This window comes from Vigna angularis, chromosome 8 (genome assembly GCF_016808095.1).
Source record: "Vigna angularis cultivar LongXiaoDou No.4 chromosome 8, ASM1680809v1, whole genome shotgun sequence".
NCBI classification, from domain to species: Eukaryota; Viridiplantae; Streptophyta; class Magnoliopsida; order Fabales; family Fabaceae; genus Vigna; species Vigna angularis.
The window spans coordinates 11,420,082-11,447,984 of NC_068977.1; the positions used below are offsets into that span (position 1 = coordinate 11,420,082).

A 27,903-nucleotide genomic window follows, 5' to 3' on the forward strand; every position below is an offset into this window, starting at 1 on the left:
TCTTCTAAATCCAATATGAATGGAGAAATGTTCTTTTCATTTCCTTATCTTTTTCAGACCGAAAGTTAGAAATCATCTAATTTATATATCTTCTTACTTTTTTTCTTCTTTTTGCTTTTTGAAACAGTGAACATGAATGGATTGGATGAGAGTGCATTCTTATTATTATTTATTAAATTTATGAAATAAATTCTTATATTTAAATTCAAAAGAGAAAAAGAAGAGGGTAGTGGAGCTATCTGAAACGCGGGGAAGACAAGGGCATGGGTGATGAAACAAAGTAGAAAAAATTGAGAAAAAAGTTCGATCAATTTAGGGTTAGGGTTTGTCTACGCATCAAACACAGTCTCATAAATCCAACGCAGATTCCCCAAATTGGTGAAGCCACAAATCACTGCCTTGCTAGGTTTTCCCAATTCTTAAACTCTTTCCAATCAATTTTTCATTTTCTTCTCTACTTTCGGTATGCATCTGGGAATTTTCCAAATGGGGAACCGTTGTGAGCATGGGTGATTCAATATATATGTGAATAGTTGCTCTTTAAATGCCTTAACACTCTGTTTTGGGCCCCCAAATTTAAATTTTTCCTCTGGGGTATTGAAATTGTGCTATGCAGTGCCCTTGTGTGTTGGTTGTGTTGAGACACTTATTTAATATTTTTAATTTTCTGTGTGTATTGGCTGTGCTAATAGGTGATAAAGCATTTGTATTTGTGCATTTTGGTTGTGTTGGTAGGGGATACAACATTTGAATTTTCACATTATGTGTGCGTGGTATGTTTTTAGCTTCACAGGGATTAAGACACTCTAACCATGGTTTCAAACCTAGGGACAGAAAAACGGGGTGGCGTTGGAACACTCAAACACAGTGGAAATGTTGGGGAATAGTACATGAGTGGAAATGAGTAGATTGTCTTTCAGGCCTCGACCACTTGACATCCACAAGAAGCTCCCCATTGTCAAGTCCATCAAGGACTTTGAAGACGATGAGGCACCTGCTTCTACCCGGAATTCCCAATTGTTACGTGCTGTTCCTGAGGTTGAACATGAGGTATGGACTGTTCGTGGTTTTCTATCATTGCACCCGTTTTTCCAGAACTCTATTTGTTAACTATTTGGTGTACGCCGCTCTGTTGAATTGTTTAACTTTATATTTATCGATTATTTGTATCAGTGTGCTAGTAGTTTCCAGCTACATGCTAGATGTACTCAGCGTCAAGGCAATGAGTGTTGCACTATATCTCATTAGCACTTCGCATTGTTCTAATAGAAAAGATGTTCACCATGTTAACGTCGGATATTCATATTTAATTTATTAAGTCATTATTATCTGATAAGTTAGTGTAAATATTTTGCAGGTTAGAAGCCTTGGTAGTTGAAATGTTAAATATTTAGGGACTAATCATGGATGTGGCTCCTCTATCAAAAACTGATTGTAGGAAAGGAGCCATTTGATAATGTGTTTGTGGTTGAAATATTGTTGCTTTTATCAGTAATTTTATTTCTTATTCTCAGGTACATCATCAAACCCCCAGCAAGAAATTGGCTGCGGAAATACCTACTCCTCAGTTTGTTATTGTGGATACATATGAAAGGGACTATTCTTGCACTTTCTCTCAACCAACTTCCTATTTGCGGGCAAGAGGAGGTACTGCCACTTCTTAGATCATTTAGTTATATTAAAAAATAATTTTGGAAAGTTCTTTTGTAAATTCCAATTCTTGTATTGAAAGTTCTTTCATTTATTACAGCTCGGGCCGAGATTGGAGAGTTTGTTGAGTATGACTTAGATAACGAAGATGAGGATTGGCTTTACCATTTTAATAAAGAGAGGAAGATTTTGGCACCTGAAATGTAATCTTTTGTTCTTATTTTGGCTTTATTCTTTAATTTATTTATTTGTGGGTCGTAGTGGTTTGTTTCAGTTTAATGGTATTCATCTTTATAAGTTGTTTGTTGCACTGTAGAGTCTTAGACATTGAAGGATAGAATAGACAGAATAAAGGCAATTTAGGACAGAAGCAATGGCCAGACACCTTTGTCCTTTCTCTCCCTCAAAATCATCTCTCCCTCAAAATCAGTATCACATGCTGTAGAAGACAATTTGAAAATGAAAGTAGAGTACCTATTGTTGTGGACAAGCAAAATCAAAACTAGGGAAAACCAAAAGAGAGAAATAGATGCTGTAGAAATATACAAGCACTAAAATAGAGGTTACAGAAAGAACAAATACAAAAATGAGAGCTATTATCAAACAAGGGAGGTGTAGGAAATGCAGCCGCCAAGCAGCCAAACAAGAGTAGCAAAACACAACGGGCAAAACAAAACTAGTGTATCCATCAAACAACAAAAGGACGCAACAGATCAATTACAGTTACCAAACAGCAGCATGAGTATCCTCCAAATGAGTTCAAAAGTAAAGTAGGGAGAGCCCAGCAAAACTAGAAATAGTAAGTTGACGTCGACTATTTCTTTAGAGGACAAATTAACAAACCAGCAAGAAGAGAGAGCAAAATGATGAAGCAAGAGGTAAATAGTGCTAGGTAAAGAGGTATAACCAACCAAAAGCCAATGGGAGAAAAAGGTGAGGAGATACATGGGGTTGATATGGCAAAAAAGACGAACTCCAAATTTTAAGGAGGTTAACAATGCTGTAGTGATGGCACAGATTGAAGAGGATTGTACTACATTGATATATGGAATTTTATGTATTGAAGGCTAGAACAGGGAGAAGAGAGAGTTGGTATAATATTGTATTAGGTGATGAAATATATTACAGTGTATTGATGTGCTTGATATGTTCATTAAACTTAGACTGCTAACTCATAGTTCTCTAATTAGGGAAACAAGTCATGATAAAATAAGGAAATATGGTAACTAATCCTAGGAGAAAATTAAGAAATAGGGAAGCTAAACCCAGATGATAAATTAAGTTATTCCAAGATATGATAAGATAATGTGTTGTGTTCCAATATATATCTGCTGCTTTTTTCTTTTCTTCCATGTTTTTATCAGATGCATTATATATTAAAGACCTCTTAAAATTAGGGCATCCTATTGATCATGGTTTATTTGAATTTGTTATCTACCATTTCTTTTGCAATGCATCGGTTATTTTTATTGTACATATAAGTAGATAAGCAGATATAGGGTTGGTTTGAAAGAGCATATTTACAACTTATGAAGGTATATTTTATGACATAACCACTGGCATTATTGTTTGTTAGAGTTCATGGAAATGACTCCTTATATGTCCATAAGCTGTTTTCTGCTTATTTCTGCAGGCTTTCTTGGATAACTTATGAAAACAACTTATAACTTAATACTTCTATGAAAACAGTTTAGCCCATTTTGTTTATGGTTAAGACATTCAACATAATGATTTGTTTGTATTTAAATTTGTTTCTGTTTAATTTTGAGTTTGGCCTAACATTTCACCAACTTGAAAGTCTTGTTTTGCAGCCCACAAGTATTTTTTTCCTCTGTTTGGTTTGCTCGATTCTTATTCCATTGTGATTTTGGTTGTTTCATTTTTCATCATCTTGTACTGTTAATATAAGATATGCTTCATATATGCCATACTTTTTCTTTCAGTTTTCATTTAATTTATTTGGTGGATAGGTTTGAGAGTCTTCTTTTCAAGTTGGAGGTATTGGATCATAAAGCTCGTGAAAGAGCTGGACTTATAACACCTACTCTTGGTTCACCAATCCCTGTGCAACTACGGCTTGATACTGCTATTGAGGTAAAAAAAAAATTATTGTCTCTTCACCTGTTCATAATCCATCTTGAATAAGTTTTTTTTTTTTTGTGCCACACTTACTAAGAATAGGCAGTTGTCCCTCTGGTTCTTGAATGACTAGTCATTAATGTAGGAGCTAGGAAGTATGTTTTTTTATATTAATGGTCTTACATGCAAAATTGTACTGAGATATGAGATAATAGAGGTAATTCAAACTCTCTAAAATATATGGTTTCCTTTACTTTTCTCAAGTTTGAATCAGAGTGGTTCAATGCTTCTCTACTGGTCTATATGTCTTGTCCTGCAAAGTCTTTGCTGCTGTCATTGCCATCGTAGTTTTCTTCGATGACCACTGCATCTGGAGCATCTATCCAAGCTGGAGGCTGTATCTGCTCCATCTCCCGCCACACTCTCTCTGTTTGCCATTGCTAGGCACGAGAGGTTCAAGTGCTGCCTTCCTCTCTCATCAGAGTGACGTGGAGCCTCTTCCATAGGACTCACCAGACCTCCTTTTCTCCATTCTGACTGTTGGTTCTTCATTTCCAGCATGGTTGGAAGTCAAATATGGGATGTCTTTATTGCTGTCTCCAGCACCTTCATTGTGGTGGGTGTGATGGGTGTCTTTAGCCCCACATAGTCCAATGATATGGCTGAACTAGTACTGTACGCCTTGGTCTATTTTTACCTTACAAGTTAGTTTTGTAAGGTTAAATTAGAGTCCAAGCCAAATTTTAATATCAGAGTATGTCCTATAGATCACTATTGGACCACTTGCTTTGTCCACACTTCAGCTCATAGCCTTGGTCTGCCTTCATTATGCTGGGTGTGTTGGGGTATGTATGGTCTCATTGTCTGTGCAGTACTTGTACAGCTTGGACAGTTCTCACCTTATACATTAATTTTGTGGGATTGGTTTAGTCCTTAAGCTCACATGTTAGGAGGTTAAGAGTGTACGAGAGAAGAAAGAAACATTAATTGCCAACTGCCTTAGCAGTTAGGAAAGGCGGGAATAAGAATGTATAAATAGCAATTGTATAGTCTTTTAGAGGACTTTTGGTTAGTTGTTGTTTCTAACAGGAATATTTCAATCTTGTGGGGGAGGTTAAGCTCTCATTGGCTTTCTCTACATTGTTTCTTGTCCTTGTTAATACAAGAAAGGCTATTCTTTGTGTCTAGTGTGTGATCTGGAGTGTGTGTGTGGCTGTCTATTGAGGTTTCTTGAGTAGAAACCTATCAATTTGGTCCGACCTGCCGGATTAAAATTGGGCGATTAGGGTGTTTTGAGGGAAGGATGGACGACCGAATGAATGTTGTGGAGGGACAGTTGGAAGCATTGGAGATAGCCGTGGACGGAATGAAGGCGAAATCAGCAGCAGTCCGCTAGGACCTGCACGAAATCATGAAGACATTGGGGGCTCGAATCCGCAACAATAGGGGGCATTTTGATGGAAGTCAAGCTTCCGTCAACGAGAACCAAGGAAGGCGCGAGGAAGAAGATGGGGAAAGAGGAGGAGGTGATAATCAAGAAGGACCAACCCCTTGGAGGAAGAAGGTCGAATTACCCATTTTCTAGGGTCTGGATCCACTAAACTGGATTAATCGGGCAGAAATTTTTTTTTAGTTGCAGGGAGTGACGAAAGATGCAGAGAAAGTTTGTCTAGCATATATTAGCATGGAGGGTAGCGCGGGTTACTGGTTTAGATTTTGTAAAGAAAAGGCCAAGAACCGTTCTTGGGAGGGCCTAAAAGCAGCGATGATCGAGAGGTTTGGAGGAAGAAATAGGGGGACTGTTTTTGTGAGGTTGGCCGCCATAAAACAAGAGGGCACCGTGGACGAGTACGTCCAAGAGTTTGAGATCTTGGTGGGTCAAACGCGAGGAGTTTCAGAAGAACAAATGTTGGGGTATTTTCTCGCAGGATTGCGCGACAACATTAGGAATCATGTGAGACCCCACAATCTCCAGGAGTTAATGGTTTCCATGAAAATTGCGAGGGTTGTCGAGGAGGTTCCGGGTGGTGCGAGGGGGGGAAGCTGGAATATGACCAAGAATTCGCAGTCTTGGGGGCGCGAGACGAGTACGGTGACTCGCGATGAGACCAGTCGCAGTAATCAAAATCGCATTAGTGGTGCGGAGAGTGTAGGATCAATAAGAAGAGAGGGAAACCCTATGAATGCTAGCGCAAAAGCCAGTGGGGCAGGGGGAAGCGATAACAGAGGTTGGAATGTGCGAAGCCTTCCTTATCCAGAATTTCTGAAGCGCAAGGAAGGGGGTCGATGCTTTAGGTTCAGGGGGCCTTTTAGCCCCGACCACCATTGTCCTGAGAGGAGTTTAAGGGTGGTTATTCTCGCGGAGGATGAAGAGGATGAAAAGGAGGAAGGCGTGGCAGACCAGGACCAAAAACCCATGGAATTGTCTGCGTTTTCAGCAGAGGGGCTAACTCAACCCAAAATGATGAAACTGGAGGGAAGGTGTTAGTACTCATAGATAGTGGCGCAAGCCACAATTTCATTAGTAGGTATGAGAAATAGAGAAGATTGGGAGAAAATATCCGTTGTGTGTTTAGCATACACATAGGGTAGTTTATTTATATTGTAAGGTATGGGCCAATGCCCTTAATACAGAATAGACTAAGCCCAAATAACAGAAACACACATCTTAACATCTAACACTCCCCCTCAAGCTGGAGCATATAAATCATATGTTCCAAGCTTGTTACAAAGATAATCAATTCTAGGTCCTCGTAAGGACTTAGTGAATATGTCTGCCAACTGGTTGCCTGAGTTAACAAACTCAGTCTTGATATCTCCGGATATGATTTTTTCTCGAATGAAATGACAATCAACTTCAATGTGTTTGGTTCTCTCATGGAAGACAGGGTTAGAGCTAATATGGAGAGCAGCTTGATTATCACATATAAGTATCATGTGAGTGACATCTCCAAATTTCAATTCACTAAGCAATTGTTTAAGCCACACAAACTCGCAAGTAGCTGATGCCATAGCTCTATATTCTGCTTCTGCACTGGACCTTGCCATAACACTTTGCTTCTTACTTTTCCAAGATATCAGGTTGCTACCAATAGAGACACAATATCCAGAAGTAGACCTCCTATCAGAAGGGGAACCAGCCCAATCAGCATCTGAATAGCAAACGATTTTTGTATCGTTGTTAGGGCCATATAGCAAACCTTTTCCAGGTGATCTTTTAATATACTTCAGTATGCGAACAACTGCATCCCAATGGTCTTCACATGGGGAGTTTAGAAATTGACTCACCACACTAACTGCGAAGGAAATGTCAGGATGTGTAATAGTAAGATAGTTTAATTTACCAACTAGTCTTCTGTACCGTTCAGGATCTGAAAAAGGCTCCCCCTGATTTGGTAGGAGTTTGATGTTAGGGTCCATAGGTGTCTCAACAGATTTACAGTTCATTAACCCTGTTTCCTCCAAGATGTCTAACGCATACTTCCTCTGAGATATGACAATACCATCATTGGATTGTGCTACTTCAATACCCAAAAAGTACCGGAGTTTGCCAAAATCTTTGGTTTGAAAATGATGACAAAGGTGTTGTTTCATCTGAGAGATGCCAAGATAGTCGCTTCCTGTGAGAACAATATCATCGACATACACTATTAAGTAGATACATCCAGCACTCGAGTGGCGATAGAACACTGAATGATCCGCTTCACCGCGAGACATACCAAATTGTTGAACAACACAACTGAATTTACCAAACCAGGCCCGAGGAGACTGTTTGAGGCCATATAAGGATTTGCGAAGACGACATACCAATCCAGATGACTCCCCCTGAGCAACAAAGCCAGGCGGTTGCTCCATATAAATTTCTTCATGCAAATCACCATTGAGGAAAGCATTTTTGACATCAAGTTGGTAAAGAGGCCATTGTCGAAGAGCGGCCATGGCAATGAATAGGCGAACAGAGGTCATTTTTGCCACTGGAGAAAAAGTATCACCATAATCCAAACCAAAAATCTGCGTGTAGCCTTTGGCAACCAGTCGAGCTTTCAGACGATCAATTGTGCCATCAGGACCAACCTTGATAGCATACACCCACCTGCAACCAACAACAGACTTTCCAGATGGTAATTGGACAAATTCCCAAGTTCCACTTTCCTGTAAAGCACTTAATTCATCCATCATAGCTTGACGCCAACCAGGATGAGTTAAGGCATCACCCACAGATTTGGGAATTGACACAGAAGAAATGGATGAGAGACAAGTATAAAAAGATGGAGATAATCTGTGGTAATTAAGAACAGTATAATGGGGGGAAGGGTTACGGGTAGAGCGTATACCTTTACGGAGGACAATAGGCAAGTCAGACTCAGTTGCTGGAGCCGGAGGAGACACATGAGGCGGCACCGGAAGTGAGTCATGAGGGAGACAATTACGACGACTATAAACCTGAAGGGGTGGAGGTGAAGGATGATCTAGTGGTGAATGAGAGTCTAAAGAAGGAGAAGACAAAATGGGTGAAGCATCACCAGGAGGATCACAGATAAGAGGAATATCAACAGTAACAGGGAGAGGTACAGAACTAGAAGATAAATGTGAAAAGTAAAAAGAAGACTCATCAAAAGTGATATCAGCAGAGATAAAATGACGATTGAGGGAAGGGGAAAAACACTTATAGCCCTTTTGTGACTGTGGAAATCCTAAGAAGACACATTTATGAGACCTAGGAGATAACTTATCAAGACCAGGACTAAAATCATGAACAAAACATGTAGACCCAAAAACTCGAAGAGGTAATGGATGCAGAGGGTCTTGAGGAAATAAGATAGAATGAGGGATTTTGTTATCTAGGACGGAAGATGGCATGCGGTTGATAAGATAACATGCTGTGAGAACTGCATCACCCCAAAAACGTGAGGGTACTTGACCATGAATCAGAAGTGTACGAGTTGTTTCAATAAGGTGTCTATTCTTGCGCTCAGCCACCCCATTTTGTTGAGGGGTATAAGCACATGAGATTTGGTGAAGAATGCCATGAGAAGCCATAAACTGTTTAAACGGTTGAGAAAGGTATTCACGGCCATTATCACTACGTAAATTTCGAATAGACACCCCAAACTGTGTTTTTATTTCATTGAAAAAAGATTGGAAAATAGAAAACAACTCAGAACGATTCTTCATTAAAAACAACCAAGTACATCTGGAATAGTCATCAATAAAGGTAACAAAATACTGAAAACCTAAAATGGACTTAACACGACTAGGTCCCCAAATGTCAGAATGAACCAATGAAAAGGGGGACGACGCCCGTTGTGAGACACTACGAGGAAAGGAACTACGAGTATGCTTCCCTAACTGACAAGACTCACACGACAAACTGGATAATGTGGACAACCTCGGGACAAGTTGTTGTAGTTTGGCAAGATTAGGATGACCGAACTGAGCATGAAGAAGGGATGGTGACTCCATGACTACGCCAACATGTGGAGAAGGGCGGAGATGATAAAGGCCATGAGACTCACATCCTGTGCCAATCATGTGTTTCGAACTTCGGTCCTACAACCAAACAGAATCTTTAGTAAATGAAATAACACAATTAAGAGTACAAGTTAAACGAGTAATGGACAATAAGTTGAAGGGAGACCCAGGGACATAAAGTACATGATCAATGGATATGGATGGAAAAATATTAACAGTACCAATACCATGAGATGAGACTCTAGACCCATCAGCCATTGTTACCGAGGGTAAATTATCCGGACATGACAAGGAAGAAAACAAGGACTTGTTACCAATGATATGATCGATGGCGCCTTAGTCAAGGACCCAAGGTCCGAGGGAGTGAGTTAGACCAACAGAAGGTGTACCTGTACGTGCAACAGATGCAGATGTAGTGGAACCAGAGTGCTGATGATCCTCATACCATCTGAGAAATTCGTTAAAGATTGTAGGTTTGTCTACGATATTAGATGAAGTAGGATGGTCTGCAGACGGTGATCGGGGAGGTGGATCAGAATTTGCCATTGCTACAGGTTGAGGAGGACGTCCATGGAGAGCATAACATCTATCAATCTTGTGGCGTAACTTGCCACAATGGTCACATTTTGGACGTCCTTTACTTGGCTTGCGAGACCGACTTCGATCATCACGTTGAGCAGCCATAACAGAGGAATCATCAGTGTGAGGGGATGTCTTAGTGACAGGTTTGCTCGGTATACGCAAAAGAGCAGAACAAGTAGAAGTAAAGTTGGGTATGACAGGAGAACCCAAAATCTGATCACGGACATGAGAAACATCATCAGAGAGTCCGTATAATGCCAACAACATGAAGAACTTTGATCGTTGTTCCAATTCTTCAGCAGGAGTGGAAGCAGGAGGTAATATATCATTAAAGTCATGAAGAAGGGCATGAATTTTACCCAAATATTCTACCATGGGACTAGGATTGCGCGGACCAATAACAGTTAATAGGTCCTGACAAACACCATAAAGACGCTGAGTGTCATTTGTGTATAACAACTTCGCTTGTGCCCATACTTCTGAACATGTTTCATAGGATTGAAACATTTGTTTCAGTGAGGAGTGAATGGTGGACTTTACAACAATGCATAATTGAGCATCAATTTTCATCCAGCGGGAAGTGTCATCTATGGGAGCAGTAGTCACATTTTGAGTAAGATGATCTAAGTACCCTTGACTCTTTAACCAAAGTTTGATGTCGGACGCCCATGTTGCATAATTTGTGCCATCTAACTTGTCAATGGACAAGTGTACATTCACATAATTGGTATATATTGAGGGATCAGAAGATGAGTCACCAATAGAGGTGTTTGTAGACGAGGAAGACGCCATGGAGAGGGAGAAACCCTAAAATTTCAAAGTGCTCCGATTGACGCAACGACCACAGATCCAGAAAGAGGGCGAGGAGGCGATCACGACGGTGCTGATCGGCGGCGGAAAGCTCCGGCGACGCGCCGACAGCGGCGACTCTTGCGGCAGCGGCGACTCTTGTGGCAGCGGCGACTCTTGTGGCGGCGGCGACTCTTGTGGCGGCGCGTGGAGGCGCGTGGGTGGTCCGTTCGCCGCGATCTTCGTACCACGGTGGTCGCCCAACCGAGACGATTCCGATGGTGTGGTCGCCGGTCGATTCTGGAACTCCGGCGGCGACGGCAGTGACGACGACAACGGTGGAGGCGACGACAGCGACGGCGACTGCAACGACAGCGGCAGTGATGGGTGCCGAAGACCGTGGAGTTGACTGGAACTATTCCTGTGCTCTAGATAGCATATGAGAAATAGAGAAGATTGGGAGAAAATATCCCTTGTGTGTTTAGCATACACATAGGGTAGTTTATTTATATTGTAAGATATGGGCCAATGCCCTTAATACAGAATAGACTAAGCCCAAATAACAGAAACACATATCTTAACATCTAACAGTAGGGAATTGGCGGAGGAGCTGAAGTTGCCCATGGAGGACAAGCCACCCTATTAGGTGAGTCTGGGTGATGGACAAAGAAAAAAGACTCGGGGGTGTTGCGAGAAGGTAGTAATTACCTTGGCAGAAACTGAAGTGGAGGAGAGGTTCCATCTGTTTGAGCTTGGTGGTGTAGACATAATTCTGGGTGTGGAATGGTTAGCTAAGCTGGGGGAAGTGATGTTGAATTGGGGGAAGATGACCATGATGTACAAACAAGGCGGAACGAAGGTGATTATTCGGGGGGATCCAACTTTGGCTAGGAGATTGGTGGAACCTAGGTCATTACTGAAGCTGATAGAGGTGGAGGCTTGGACTTTAGTATGGGACTTGGGCCAGGTCGAAAGGGATGATGAGCCAGGGGAGTATCTAGGGCTGACAGGGGAACAAAAGGCATGAGCTAGAAGGGATTCTGGACATTCACTCCTAGGTTTTCTAGGAGATAAGGGGGTTGCCCCCAAACAGAGAAATAGTGCATCAAATTCCCCTTAAGGAAGGGGTAGACCCAGTAAACGTGTGTCCATGTAGATACCCACACCTTATGAAGGGAGAAATTGAGAAGCAAGTGGTAGAAATGTTGAGAGTGGGAATAATTAGACCAAGCATTAGTCCATACTCCAGCTTGATCATTTTGGTCAAGAAGAAGGATGGTAGTTGGCGTTTTTGTGTGGATTACAGGGCCTTAAACAGGGCAACCATACCAGATAAATTCCCAATCCCGGTGATAGAAGAGCTCTTGGATGAATTGAGAGGAGCTAAATACTTTTCCAAGATAGATTAAAAGCAGGGTATCATCAAATTCGGATGGGAGAGGGGGATGTTCACAAAACAACCTTTAGGACTCACCAAGGCCACTATGAGTTGCCTTTTGGCCTCACTAACACGCCAACAACTTTTCAGAGTGCAATGAACAACTTATTGCAGCAGTATCTCAGAAAGTTTGTGCTGGTTTTTTTTTGATGACATATTGGTGTATAGCCCCACTTGGGAGGATCACTTGGAGCAAGTGAAGTTGGTGCTGCAGCGGCTGGAACAACACAAGTGGGTGGCTAACAGAAAGAAATGTGAATTTGGGAGAGATCAGAGAGGGGGGTTGAGATGGATCTGGAGAAAATCAGGGCGGTTTTGGAGTGGGAGGAGCCAAGAACCTTGAAAGCTTTGAAAGGGTTTCTAGGCTTAACTGGTTACTATAGACGCTTTGTGAAGGATTATGGAAAGATTGCAAAACCCCTGATAGAATTGTTGAAGAAGGTGCAATTTGTTTGGAACGAGCAGGCCAAGGCTGTCATGGCACGATTGAAGGAGGCTATAACATCTGCCCCAGTACTCACACTACCCGATTTTGGCCAGACCTTTCACATAGAATGTGATGCTTTAGGAGGAGGAGTTGGGGCGGTTTTGACACAGGGGAAGAAGCCCATTGAATTTTTATGTAAGGCCTTGTCTGAAGGATCCTTAAACAAGTCCATTTATGAGAAGGAATTAATGGCATTGGTCTTGGCTATCCAGCACTGGAGGCCATATCTATTGAGGCAGAAGTTTATTGTGCATACTGATAAGAGAAGTCTGAAATACTTGTTGGAGCAAAGGATAACCACCCAGAATCAACAAAACTGGATGGTAAAACTCGTGGGCTATGATTTTGAGATTTTATACAAAGCTGGAAACACTAACAGGGTGGCTGATGCCCTGTCTCGTAGTGGAGAATGGGGTGAGGAGGAAAGAGAATTGAGAGTGGTTGCCAGACCCTACTGGCAGGACTTCCAAGAGGTATTAAAGGAGGTTGAGGAGGATGAGGTTCTGAAGAAGGTGATAGCAGATATTTAGAGGGACCCAAATGCTCATTCAACATACACCCTAGAACAGGATAGGTTGCATTACAAAGGAAGACTGGTGCTATCTGCGAAATCGGTGTGGATACCCAAGCTTCTGGTTGAGTTCCAATCAACCAGCACGGGAGGCCACTCTGGGGTGTACAAAACGTACAGAAATGTAGCCCAATCTTTGTATTGGATAGGGATGAAAAGGTCAGTTACAGACTTTGTGGCAAGTTGCTTGGTGTGCCAACAACACAAATATTTGACATCTTCTCCTCAAGGGCTATTACAACCACTGCCCATACCTCACGCAGTTTGGGAGGAAGTGAGTATGGACTTTATAGTGAAGCTGCCAAAATCCCAAGGTTATGATGCAGTTCTGGTAGTAGTTGATCGCCTAAGCAAATATGGCCATTTTTTGCCACTCAAGCATCCTTATTCAGCTCAGACGATAGCAGAGGTGTTTGTTAAGGAGGTAGTGAGGTTACATGGGATCCCAGTTTCAATTGTCAGTGATAGGGATCCCTTGTTCTTGAGCATTTTCTGGAAGGAGCTACTTAGGATGCAGGGATCCCATCTCAGGATGAGTACAACGTATCATCCTAAGTCAGATGGCCAAACTGAGTTGCTAAACAAAATTTTGGAGGGGTATTTATGGTGTTTCTGCTCTGAGTAGCCAAAGAGTTGGAGTGCAATGCTATCTTGGGTTGAATACTGGTACAATACCAGTTATCAGGGTGCAACAGGTGTGCACCTTTTGAGACGGTTTATGGTAGACATCCACCTTCCTTGAGCAGATTCGTACCAGGGTAGTCACCAGTAGAAGCGGTTGCCCAAGAATTGCAAACAAGAGACGAAGCTCTTAAACAGCTGAAGTTTCACTTGACTCGAGCTCAGGATTTAATGACCCAACAGGCGAATAAGAGGAGGCGACCAACAAATATAAAGGTGGAGGATTGGATTTACTTGAAGATCAGACCTCATAGGCAATCTTCCATGCCATCAAGATTTCATCTGAAACTATCAGCTCGATACTTTGGTCCTTTTCAAGTGGTGCAACAGGTGGGAGAGGTGGCTTACAGGCTCAGGTTACCAGAAACAGCTAGGATATACCCAGTCTTCCATGTATCCTAGCTTAAGAAGGTAGTGGGTGGAAAGAAGGTGGAGAAGGAGCTGCCGCCTGAGTTGCAAGCAGAAGGACCTACGTTTTGGCCCGTTAGAATCTTGGAAAGCAGGCAAGTGCAACAAGGAGAAGAGATGGTTCAGCAAGTGTTGGTGGTATGGCAAGAAGGAGGAAGAGAGGGAGCAACCTGGGAAGATAGGATTACTATCAAGGATCAATATCCCGATTTCAACCTTGAGGATAAGGTTGTTGAGGGGGCGAAGGGTAATGTTAGGAGGTTAAGAGTGTACGAGAGAAGAAATAAACATTAATTGCCTAACTGCTAGGCAGTTAGGAAAGACGGGAATAAGAATGTATAAATAGCAATTTTATAGTCTTTTAGAGGACTTTTGGTTAGTTGTTGTTTCTAATAGGAATTTTTCAATCCTGTGGGGGAGGTTAAGCTCTCATGGGCTCTCTGTACATTGTTTCTTGTCCTTGTTAATACAAGAAAGGCTATTCTTTGTGTCTGGTGTGTGATCTGGAGTGTGTGTGTGTGTGGCTGTCTATTGAGGTTTCTTGAGTAGAAACCTATCACCACATTATAGGACTCTAAACCTGTCACTTTTTTCTACAACTCATCTAATTAAGGAGCATGAAAGTGGTAATGGTTTGATAATTTGTTGTAGGGGATTTAATCACTTTTCAAAAACTAACTCTTGTAAGCTTTTAAGTGGAGGACAAGTTGGCCTTATCGTGCAATTTTTAGCCTGTGTAGTGAAAGCGGACTGGATTCTTCTTGCTAGATGTTTGTACAATGTTTTTCAAACCCAAAATCTCAATGCTCTTGAAAAGACAAATCATGGATATTTCCTGTTATTCAAGTGTTTTCCTTTCAAGGATCTCAGTGCTAAAACATAACATTTTATGTGAATGATGGTGTTGATTTTAAGGTTAATACTATTTGTGGATTTGTACAGTTTCATGTTAGATGAAAACCACGACTGGATTTAGAAGTCTTTTTTAATCTGATGTGACATACATGATGCTGATGAATTATTGGTTTTCTTCAAAGATTTCCATATTTAGGTTATTATTATCTATTAACTTTGTTATTGGTATGTAGGACCATCTTTCAAATATCAGAATGCTTTTGGTGACATTGTTCTGCAATGCAAATCTTATATTACTTTGCTTATGTCGTGTTATTGTGCTTAATAAAAGTTATGTTCTTTATTTGTTAGGCCTTACAAGCGCAGGGCTTCAAATATCCACTTATCCAGTCTGTATATGATTATTGGAAAGAGAAGGTATGGAATCAACATCATGTTATCATCACTTACATGAGGGACATGCCTCTTTTTTTTTTTATCTATATATAACTTTGTGAATTAGTTTCAATAATGATTTTCATTAGGAATATGGAATCTGTACTGTACCAGGTCTTCATACATTCTTTGTTGGGATGACAAACTGGGTGAAGTGGGTGTGGGCTTGATTATACCCATCCTTGTTCCTGAAATAAAATTTCACATCCATCCTTGTCCGCAATACTCGATGGGCATGAAATTTGTCTCATCACCATACCTGTCGGATGTATTTGTACACGTGTCTGTGCAACTCACATTTATTTTATAGTAAATACAAATCCAAGCAAAGAAAAATGATATTAAGAATTCAATGTCAAAAGACATACATATTCTTCTCTTCACTGCCAAATAAGAATGAAAATAATTATAATTGCATAAATTTCAAAGTAAAGTACCAAATAGACTAAAAATGCCTTAGTAATTTAAAATGAGCATTTGTGCGAGGATGGAACAAATATGTACATATTGATCCTAAATCCTTGGCCCTGATTTGAAAAGTTGGGTATTACTCATACTCATGTGTGGTTAATCCAACCTTTTCTTGTTAATATTGGAATAAGTTTGGAAAATACCCGTGTGTAAAATTTTATTTTCCATCTTTAATTCTTAGAGCATTTTCTAATACAGCTGGCAACAAAGAATATTCTGTTTTAAAACAGAATGAAAAATGCATATTTATGCTGTAATCCCACCCCCCTCAAACTCAAGGTGAATATTTTTCAGAAAACCCTTTCACATTGAGTTTGCTTTTTGGCTGGAGAGAGAGGCCCTGTCAGCACATCTGATCATTTGATCTCAAGCTGGAATGTGGTAAATCTGATGTTGTTTCCATAGAACTTTTTCTTGAATAAAAAGTAAATGAGTCTCTGTTAGGATATAGAGTAAGGGGAAAGGGGATTAGGGTAGAAGGGAGAGGACGGTATAAATAGATTGACTGTATAGTTAGAAGGGACTTTTGATGAATTGATTTGTTGACAGGTATTGACCTGTGACGAGGGTTAAGCCTTGGTTTCCATTCTGTACAGTGATTCTTACTGTGAATAGAATTCAGTTTCCTTCTTTCTGTGTCTTTTTCTGGGAGGAAGAGAGTTCGTGATTAGGTTCCCCATTTAGGAACCTATCAGTCTCTATGTGTTTAGTCCAACTGCAAAGAAGATTGTAAGCTATAGCTACTGCATTTTTAATATCACAGAGCCGAACATGAGTAAAGAAAGGAACTTGAAGTTCCTATAATAGAGCCTGAACCCCAGTCAACTCAGCTTAAGTCTATTCTGCAATGATCAGCCTCTGTGCCAGGTCTGGCAGTAACCTGTTGTTTCTTTGCTTGACCACCAAGTTAGGATCCAAGTAGATGGCAGAACCAAGGTAGATCTTTTGACATAAATGTCGGAGGAGCAGTCAGCATCACACATAGCTGTGACCATTAGGTCTGCAAACAGCAGCTGGTTGCATGTGAAGATCATGAGAGAGAGTGCCCTTAAGATACGTTAGAATTCTTTTGATAGCTACTCGGAGAGTCTATGGGGTTTTCCATGAATTGGCAAATTTAGTTAACTTCAAAACCTACTTCAGGCCTTGTGACAGTAGTTACTGCAGGGCACCAACTACATATGTATAATGGGGTCGGATCCTGAAACAAGTTACCACCATTTTTAGAGAACTTGTAGGAGAGAAGAAATAGGTTGGTTGAGCTTCAACCGTTTTGGTCCTGTGTTATAGGTCTTTAATGTATTTTCTTTGAGTCGTAAAAGGAGACATGTTTGGTAGATGTTTGAGATGAGGTGAGCTGCCAATAATGATAATATCATCCACATAAACCAGGATGAAAATAGTGAGTTTGAGGCTTGTATTTGAACAGAGAGAATCATATTTACCAGATTGAGATCCAAACTGAATGAGGGTAAACTTGAGTCTGTCAAACCACAGCCTTGGTACCTGTTTAGGCCATAAAGTGCCTAGTTTAGCTTCCAAACAAGAGATCTGTCGCCAACTTCAAATCCTGGGGGCTGCATCATGTAGATTGTTTCTTTTAAGAAAATCATTAAGGAAAGAGTTATTCACATCCAAGTGAAATAACTGCCAATTATTAGCAAGTGCAAGGATGATGGTGAGCCTGATGGTAATAGGATTAATAACTGAAGAAAATGTTTCATTAAAATTAAAACCATGGGCTTGATACCAACCGAGCTTTTTATTTGTTTGTGGACCCATTTGCATTTTCTTTAACCCAAAATACCCCTTTACACCACCCTCATGTTGTTCTATCAGAATGCCAGGGAGTTATGAATGGGAAATAGAGAAGGTTGAAGTCTGGATTATGAAATCCAGACTTGGACCTGGTTTGCATGGGATGATTATTACAGTTCTGGGATCAGTTTCAGTGTGTGCAAGAGTGGGTGAAGAGCTAGCCTACGTTTGTGATTGGGTGAAGGTGAAGGAATATTTTGAGCACTACGAAGTTTTCAGAGGAACGGACAAGCTGCTGTGAGGATGTAGACAGAACTTTGAGGTGTGTGGTTTGGAGAAGACAGGAAGATTTAAAGACATGTTAGACATACAGGTCTTGGTTAAAGGTGAAGTATAGAGAGGGAGGTAGCATTAGTGGGACCTTTCTGGAAAATTTCAGAGTACGGCCTATTCCATAACCATTGCCACAATGACCACCGTTGTTGTCACCTCAATCTCCGTACATGGCTACTGCTACCACAAGCATCATTCACCATTATAGCCGCCAAAATGTTCAACATAACTATAATTGGACAAGTTAGGTAACCTTGAGAGTAGTTGACATAGGAAGATAAGGATTGTTTTTGAAACCTATTGTTCTGAGATTCATGCACAAGAAGAGCCTCAAGTTGTTGGACCAGTCTTGAATATGCTTTCAATGACTGAAACTAATGGTGCATACTCTTGAGGTAATCCTTCCAGGTGCAAAAGAAAGGGAATAATTGAAGAAGATACCTTGGTGGTTGCCTCCAGGAAGTGGTGCGACAAGATGGTCAGATTTGATCAGAACAAAATGGTAACATAAAAGGTTGTAAAAACTCTAGTTGGGCTTTATAATGTTGTTTAAAAAATGACCTGTTTGCCATGGCCATGTGGCAATGGCAATAGCAGAAAATGGTGGATGACACCGAAAATGGCCATGTAATGCATTTAAAATGGCATAAGGAATCTAAACTGTCTTGCTATTCTGCCACGATGGCATCACACTGCCATTTGACAAAAGTTATATCCACTTATCCACAACCTTTTTATATCAATAACCCTAAGCATATACCTGTTTACTCTATTCTACCCAATATTCTGTACAATGATGGATTGGATCTTTTTGTCCTTAAGAAAATTTTCCTTTGCGTTTGAATTTCACCTTTGAAAAAGAAAAAGAACACTTGAAAATGTCTCCATTTTATCCACCTAGCTTGAACCATTTGATTTATGTCTATTCCTATGTTTCTTTATATGATAGATCCAAAGTGCCTAAGTTGTGCTACAAAGTATATGATGGCACTGTGTATTCATGCTATCTAAATTGTAGTTGGTAATTTTTTATTTGCTTTTATTAGTTAGTATATGACAAAAATATCTTTTCCCTTGTTTGTATGCTTTTTGTGGCAGCGAGAACGATGGCAAAAGCCTGTTTTGCGACGTTTGCAGGTTAGACTTTAGAACATTATAATTAATATATTATTTTCCTGTTATATTAGTCTGTAGTTTGCTGCTAACTATTGTACTTGATGTTTTTTGTTTTTATTTGTTTTGCCCACGGGGGAGGTGTAGTGGGCCTATATCTATTCTTGTTTACCTAAAATAGTATGCTGGGCAAGCCCATTATGATGAATTTTGACAAGATGAACTGCATTTTTCATACAGCCACCTCCACCAGTTAACGACACCAACCCATATAATGTCTTTCGGCCAAGGGAGAAGGCCCACAGGCTTCACACAAGAAGGGTAGGTGGAAAACTTGGCAAATGTTTTCATTGTACATCATTGTTGGGTAAATGCTTTTCCCTGAAAGGCATGAGTTTATTTAAGACTTCAAAGGGTTTTAGGTTGACTTAATCCCGTACATTTTTCTTTTCAGATGCAAAGAAGGGAGAACAATGTGCAGTCATTTGAAAAGCTTCGCCAGGTCAGCTCTTCAAATTTGATTATGATACTTAGGCTTCTGTTAAAGTTAGTAAAATTGAACTCGGATCTACTCTTTTTTAGCCGGTCTGGTTAAGTGTGAGATAATGATTTTATGAACTTGTGGTTTACCCTTCCTCTATGAATTATTATTTCAAAGAAAGGGAGTCTTAAAAGGTTTTAAAGGATTATTAGAGGTTTCTTTGCCCTAATTATTATTTCAGAGAATGTTGAGTTTCTTGAAAGACTTGTGACCTGTGTTCCATGTGGTTCTAATCAAGTTTCTCCTGATGATTATACAGAAATCTGAATTCTTTGTAGAATATAATCGTGTATATACGTTGAGTGAAAGTAATATTTCCTCACTTGAAAGTTTAGTAGAATCATCTTTGCATTGTCATGATCTTTAATCTTTTTACTGTATCTCTCTCATTCACTGTTAAGAGCTCAACTTTTGAGAAAAGAATGTTGTAAAAGTAATCTCTCTGAAACCCATCAGTTTTTGTGGTTGTAAGTAGGATTGTTGTCATTGTAGTACAACAAATTAATAAGATGGTGGGGGCTTGGAACGGTCTTGATTTGACCAGAGAAAAAGAACCTATTTAAGTGATATGTATCCATTAATTTAGTGTGTGGCTTTGTTTGCTTGATATTGTTTGAAAGGCAACATAGTGTTTGGTAAACAAAATTTCTCATCTAACTGAACTGTCATTATCATGAATTTTCTTTTGATGACGTACTTTAATGAAAAATCCATTTAGTGGATAAGACAACTTGCAGCTAGATTAATGAGATTTTGAGTAATCTGGTGTTGAAGTAGTTTCTAATTCACTTGATAAAGAAACATAATTTAGAAATTGAGGCACAAGTTTTAGCTTATGGTTTCTGTTGGAAATCATGCATCAATAACTAAACTATTTTTGGAGAATTAAGAGAAAGAAACTCTCTTTTTCATATTATTATCTTCACACTAAACACATACTTATACAATAATGAAAAACAGTAATCAACAATAAACAGTAAACAATAGGCTCCTACAGAGCCTATATCTAAAAACATATTACATTTCAACACTCCCCCTCAAGCTGGAGCATATAAGTCATATGCCCCAAGCTTGGAACATATAAATTGAATTCTAGGCCCCCTTAGAGATTTGGTCAACATGTCTCCGAGTTGTTCATTAGAATTGACAAATTCAGTAACCAGTTCCTTTGACAACAACTTCTCTCTAATAAAATGACAGTCAATTTCTATGTGTTTCGTCCTCTCATGAAACACAGGATTGGAGGAAATGTGTAGAGCTGCTTGATTGTCACAGTACAGTTTCATTTGCTCATTTTTACAAAACTTCAATTCTTGAAGAAGTTGTTTAATCCACACAAGTTCACATGTAGTCAGAGCCATAGATCGGTATTCAGCTTCAGCACTAGATCGAGCAACAACGTTTTGTTTCTTACTTTTCCAAGATACAAGGTTCCCACCAAGTAAAACACAATATCCTGTAGTAGATCTTCGATCAATTGGACTACCAGCCCAATCTGCATCACAATATCCTTCGATCCGAGTGTTTCCCTTGTTCTCATACAATAGTCCCTGTCCTGGACTTCCTTTTATGTATCTGAGAATGCGAAGTACTGCATTCCAATGATCAACATGTGGATTTTGCATAAATTGACTCACAACTCCAACTGGATAAGAAAGATCAGGTCTTGTTATGGTAAGATAAATGAGTTTTCCAACTAGTCTTCTATATCTCTCTGGGTCTGAGAAAGGTTCACCCTGATCTGTCATTAACTTTTGATTTGGGTCCATGGGATTGTCAATGGGCTTGCAATTTGTCAGACCTGTTTCCTCTAAAATGTCAAGAGCATATTTCCTTTGTGAAATAATGACACCTTCTTTTGACTGTGCCACTTTAATACCAAGAAAATATTTTAGACGACCCAGATCTTTAGTTTGAAAGTGATTGAACAGATGATTCTTTAACTGATTAATTCTAGTGATGTCATTCCCTGTAATAACAATATCATCAACATACACCATGAGATAAACACATTTGTCAGGAGAATAGTGACCATAAAACACTGAATGATCCGCCTCACAACGTTTCAGTCCAAATTTTTGCACCACCTGACTAAATTTACCAAACCAAGCTCGAGGTGATTGCTTTAAGCCATAAAGGGAACGACGCAACTTACAAACTAATCCAGACTCCCCCTGAGCAACAAATCCAGGAGGTTGCTCCATGTATATCTCCTCTTCCAGATCACCATGAAGGAAGGCATTTTTAATGTCTAACTGATAAAGAGGCCAATGACGAATGGCAGCCATAGCAAGAAAAATACGAACGGTACTGGTTTTAGCCACAGGAGAAAAAGTATCACAATAGTCTTGGCCATAAACTTGAGTATAGCCCTTAGCTACCAGTCGAGCTTTAAGGCGATCAATTTTACCAGTAGGACCAACTTTAACAGTATAAATCCATCTACAACCAACAGGCTTCTTATCAGGAGGAAGAGGGACAAGATCCCAAGTGCCATTGTGTTCAAGTGCCTTCATCTCATCAACCATGGCTTGTCGCCATCCAGAATGAACAAGTGCCTCATGAATATTATTAGGAACCTTAGTCGATGATAATGAGGAAACAAAGGAGAAATATGTAGGAGACAAGTTATGATAACTCACAAAATTATAAATAGGATATGGATTGCGAGTAGAACGAATACCTTTACGGAGGGCAATGGGCCAGTTATCATCTGAATCAGTAGAAGGTGAAGATGATGAAGGATCCATGGTCTGAGGATCTGATGCAGAAGGATCTGAGTCTCGAGGATCGTCAGTGTTAGGAGTTCGAGATTGAGTTCGACGTTGATATGTGATAAGAGGTGGAGGAACAATGTTATTTGGATTTTGATTTTGAGGTACTGAATCAGGAATAATTAGAGGATCACATGTTGGTAAAGGAAACATTTGTTGAACAGAGGAACGATCCTCCATGGAGGAAGAAAAAAAAGGTGTATCCTCAAAGAATGTGACATCAGCTGACATATAATATCTCTTTGTGGAGGGAGAATAACATCTATACCCTTTCTGAAGACGAGAGTATCCTAAGAAAACACACTTGATAGCTTTTGCTGAGAGCTTATCAAGACCTGGAGAAACATTATGAACAAAACACATACACCCAAATACACGTGGGGAAACATGGTATAAAGTGTCGTTGGGAAAAATGACAGAGTGAGGAATTTTATTATTAAGAGAGGAAGAAGGCATCCTATTGATAAGAAAACAGGCAGTGAGGACTGCATCGCCCCAATGATGTACAGGAACATTAGTATTCAACATTAAGGAACGTGCAGTTTCAATGAGATGTCTATTCTTTCTTTCTGCAATGCCATTTTGTTGTGGAGTGTGAGGACAGGTTGACTGGTGTAAAATTCCTTGGGAAGATAAGAATGAAGAAAATGCTAGAGAGAAGTATTCCTTAGCATTATCACTTCGAAGAATTTTAATTGTCTTCCCAAATTGGTTCTTAATTTCAATAAAAAAGGACTTGAATATGGACAAAAGTTCAGATCTCTCTTTCATTAAATAAACCCAAGTACATCGAGAGAATTCATCAATAAAGGTTACAAAATAATTAAAACCAAATGAAGTAACACGACTTGGTCCCCAAATATCTGAATGAATTATTGAGAAAGGAAAATCACACTGTGTCTCAGATCTTTTAGGATAGGAAGATCTAACATGTTTTCCTAATTGACAAGATTCACAATCTAAGACTTGGATGTTTTTGAGACTTGGAACCATCATCTTCAACTTGAACAAACTTGGATGGCCTAGACGATCATGCAGAAGTTTGGGGGATGAAGTGGTAAAGCAGGAAACTGAGGAATGAGGTTTTAAGAAATAAAGTCCTTGAGACTCATGTCCTTCTCCAATCAGACGACCTGTCCCATGTTCCTGTATAACAAAAGAATTGGCCGTAAAGGTTATGGAACAATTTAAGGTACGAGTCAACTGACTCAAAGAGATTAAATTGTATGGACAATTGGGAACATATAACACAGAATTTAAACTTAGTGAAGGAGATAAGGAAACTGTTCCAATTCCCTGAGATTTCACTTTTGATCCATTGGCAACGGTAATGAGATGAGGAATTCTTGGAGAAGACAATGAAGAAAATGAAGGAATGTTACCAGAGATATGGTTTGAGGCACCTGAGTCCAGAATCCATGGATTATGACCTTCCACAGATTGAGATAGGCTGGCTGTAGGCACACTAGTCATGACAGAGGATTGGCCAGGATTAGACGGTTTTCCAGATTTGTAACGTAAAAATTCTTCATATTCTTCATTTGAAATTCTGGATTCTAGATCACCAGATTTAGACACATGAGCAACTTTGTCTGGATATCCATGTAGAACATAACATTTGTCTCGAGTATGGCCTAGTTTCTTACAGTATGTGCATTGAGGAGGAGGACGTATGCTACGACCACCACGTCCTCGGTTGCTTCTGCCTCCTCCTCTTCCTTGTGGCACTCCTCTTCCTTGTGGCATTATCATAGCTGATGTTCCAATAACATCGATTGAATTCTCATCTTTCACCAATGGAGGTACTCGAAGAAGTCGAGTAACCAAACCATCCATTGAAGGGATTTGATCACCAGCTAAAACTTGATCACGTACATGATCATAATCGGAGTGTAAGCTTCTCAGAATTAGGACCATGTAAAACTTGTCAAGCTTTTTATTGATCCCTTCTAATGAATCAGCTACAAAGAAGTTCTTTAATTCTTCTACAGCAGCCCGAGCCTTTGCTATATGAGAAACCATGTCATGGTTGACTTGTTTTAGAGAAGCTACTCTTTGGGTTGCATCAAAAAGACGTTGTACATCATTTGCAAAAATATCTTCTGCCCTCTTCCAGAATGATGAACATGTTTTATAGGGTCTCAAGATATCTAAAACCTCTTGCTCCACTGACTGCCACAAAATTGCGCATAACTGAAAATCCAATTTTTGCCATTGAGATTTTTCTTCATCTGGAACCATAGAGATATCTTGTTCTAGATGATCATGGTGTCCTTGACCAAGAAACCATAATTCCACTGCAGAAGACCAAGATAAATAATTTTTCCAGTTGAGTTTTGCAGATGTAATGATAGGAGTTGCAGATAGAGAGGAATTAATTGCAGTAGATGCCATTACAGATCGGAAAATGAACCAGACTTGGAGAGATATTCAACTATTGGGAGAGAGAAAACCCTAGGTATCAATTACACCCACTGAAACAGGGAAGTAAGATCAGATATAGGCTCAGGAGAGTGAGGCGAGCGGAACCCTAGATGCGCGGTGAAATTCCGACCAGCGTAGGGCGGCGCGTGAACAGTACGCGCGCGAGATCTGGCGGGCTGCGGCGGCGCGTGGCAGCGCGTGAGGGCTTTGCAGGGACGGCGACCACCAGGGTTGGGTCGCGCTCACGGAGGCGCACAAAACCCCTAAATTTTCCTGAGAAAATGGGGTACCGGCGACGGCGACGGCGACGGCGAAAACGGCGGCGACGGCGGCGGCTGGTGGTTGATGGCGTCTACAGAAGAGAGCCCCAGTGCTTGGCTCTTGATACCATTTTGGAGAATTAAGAGAAAGAAACTCTCTTTTTCATATTATTATCTTCACACTAAACACATACTTATACAATAATGAAAAACAGTAATCAACAATAAACAGTAAACAATAGGCTCCTACAGAGCCTATATCTAAAAACATATTACATTTCAACAACTATAATATGTAAAGATACAAACCTCAACTTGAAGCTAGTTTTATAAGATAGAGTTAGGCTTAAATTCTACTTTCACATATAGCATCTGAGCTATCCTAGTAAGGTTTATGGAGTCTATCATGTCATCTATCCTAGTAAGGTTTATGGAGTGTATCATGTCATCTGCTATAAGACCGTCCATAAATATCTATTTCTATGCTCAAGACGTCTTGTCTTAGATATGAAGGGGTGGATGGAAGATCTCAAATTAACTAGAGATTTTACTAAATTATGATATAAAAGTGGGTGCATCTTTTCAAGCTAATTTTGTAAAGTCAAGTTAAGCCTAGGACCTACTTTCAACCTGTTGTTTATACAATATTGCTGCTATTCTTTATATAATTGTCAGTTATAATTAAAAATGATTTGATTTTAGTTCATTTCATTCTTTTTTAGATATTTTGATGTAAAAAGTGTTAATATTCATATTGTCTTTCTGAAGTAATCGATGGCTAAGGAGACAGTTTTTCTTTCTTTTTTTATTTTTCGGATTAGAGTGTTTCTTATGCAATGTATAGTACTTGAAAACATATTTGAAGCTTTGACTGCAAACAGGTCAGGCGCAACCTTGACCAAGCTAAGAGCTTGTTGGAAGCTTTGATCAAGGTGTGACTTCCAAGTTATTTTTGAGTGTTATACCATATTTCTATCATTTTTTTTTCAATCTTATTGTGTTGAATACAATCATGACCAGAGGGAGGAGAAAAAAAGAGAAGTAATGGAGAGTGAAGTTACATTGCAGAGGATGCAAATGAAGTACAAGGTATGGATGTTCTTTTGAATGTTTATTGTCTTCAATCTGCTGACAATTTAGAGCTGATCATTATTAGTGTTAATTCCCCTTTTTGGATGGAATTGGACTGGATTGATTTTTCTTTGGTTGAGTTAGAATACAAAATCTTTTTGTATATATTGAGACCTATTGAACATAGTGAAAAACGATAGGAATTTATTTACTCTTGTTTTTTTGGCTATCTGAATTAAGTATAGTTTCTGCTAATCAGAGTTGTAATAAGCAAACTCCATGTTCTAGTTCTTAGTGGTTGACTGAGAAGGCTGAAAAAAGGAAAAAAACGTAAGAATTTGTATATAACTATGCAATTTGATGCACCTTGCTGGATCAATTCTATAATTTATTAGCGCTGTGTACTTTGGATATTGTTTCTTTGGCTTGTCATAGAATGCATTGTGAGGTAGATTTTTTGTACCTATGAACCAATGTGTGGGTTTCTATTTCAGCATGAAACTGAATTTTTGGAAGACAACTTGGCATTCTCTGGCTTTACTGCTTTCTCTTCCAAGTTTGTTTCAAGTGAAGAAGAATATTTCGATTCTGATGATGTCATGACAAACCGCCTTCCTAGAACACGTTCTACTGCAGTACAGAGTTTGCCTTCCCATGACACCAACCTGCCCATGGTTACTACAGCTAGCACAAAGCAAGAGTTTAGGAGGAGATATGTCCCGCACGGATGGCCTCATAAACTGGTATTTATTTCATTATCTAACTACCCATCTATCTAGAAAGAATTGTATGATGTGAGTGCACAAGAAGAGCATATCTTGACGGTATAATCCTAAATGAATAATGAAATTATAGATTTATGTAATTAATTCAATTTTGAGCACCTATGTATGATTCCATGGCCAAGAATTACCCATTTCACTACATTTTTTTAAAGAGTTATTCTTACAACTCTACATTTTATATACCAACCCGTTTTGTGTTTATCTCTCTGCACATATCATTCATTACATTTTGTATTTCTGTTGTAAAGTTTGTTGTACTAGTTGTGGTACAAATACAATTTGTCTGTGAAGTGTTCTCTTCCCCTTCCATTTCTGTACATGTCCTCGTAGTTCAGCATGGTTGTTGATGAGTTGTTGTGACATGGGATTATGCAGGATCCACTTGAGCCAGTTTTATTATTCACTAAACCTCTACTTCCAGATAAGTTGGCCATGGCAGGCATTATGCCACCGGATTCTATAGCAACAAATGGGGTGTCATCGCCATCGTATAGATTTCGCGGGCGAATGGGTAGAGGTGGTCGGATAATATTTGACCGGTGGAATCCTCTTATGCAAACTCCAATTGATTGTGGTAATTCTTATTATATGCCTCCCAAACCACGACCTTCAACATGTAACTAATTTGTTTTTGTTATCTGATGCTAAAATGGTACCTTTCCTGTTGGTTAGAATTTAATTGATAATCATTGGGAAGGTACAATGTTGCAATGGAAACTTGTAAACATGATTTAGGTCTGTAAGGTTTTCTCTTCTTTTTCTAGGTACAAGGTCATTCAAGTATTTTTCATTGGGGGCAGTGAAGCTAGATGCATTTTGTATTAATATATCTTCGAGTTTCCTCTGCCTTGGTTCATGCAATGGGTTTTTTATTTTTTTTCTGTATAAAAAAAATAAGGTAAAGCTTCCAAAGAACCAAAATAACA

The 27,903-nt window shown here is 39.6% G+C and overlaps 1 protein-coding gene across 1 annotated transcript; it reads left to right on the plus strand.

Annotated features, from left to right (window-relative positions):
* The first annotated feature begins 900 nt into the window (after nucleotides 1-900).
* LOC108345704 (uncharacterized) lies at nucleotides 901-27,833 on the plus strand. The gene is made up of 12 exons (XM_017584397.2): nucleotides 901-1,050; nucleotides 1,515-1,647; nucleotides 1,751-1,853; nucleotides 3,621-3,744; nucleotides 15,364-15,429; nucleotides 19,108-19,146; nucleotides 19,363-19,443; nucleotides 19,577-19,624; nucleotides 26,003-26,053; nucleotides 26,142-26,210; nucleotides 26,687-26,935; nucleotides 27,353-27,833. Exons 1-12 carry the CDS (start codon nucleotides 901-903, stop codon nucleotides 27,599-27,601), a joined length of 1,362 nt encoding a protein of 453 aa, XP_017439886.1. The 3' UTR covers nucleotides 27,602-27,833.
* Nucleotides 27,834-27,903: the final 70 nt, after the last annotated feature.

Excerpts from the sequence above, each read along its gene's own strand:
- LOC108345704 (XM_017584397.2), top strand. The coding sequence starts at position 901 with ATGAGTAGATTGTCTTTCAGGCCTCGACCACTTGACATCCACAAGAAG. Across the intron at positions 19,147-19,362 it reads CTGTTTTGCGACGTTTGCAG|CCACCTCCACCAGTTAACGA; the intron begins GTTAGACTTTAG and ends TTTTTCATACAG. Across the intron at positions 26,936-27,352 it reads ACGGATGGCCTCATAAACTG|GATCCACTTGAGCCAGTTTT; the intron begins GTATTTATTTCA and ends GGGATTATGCAG.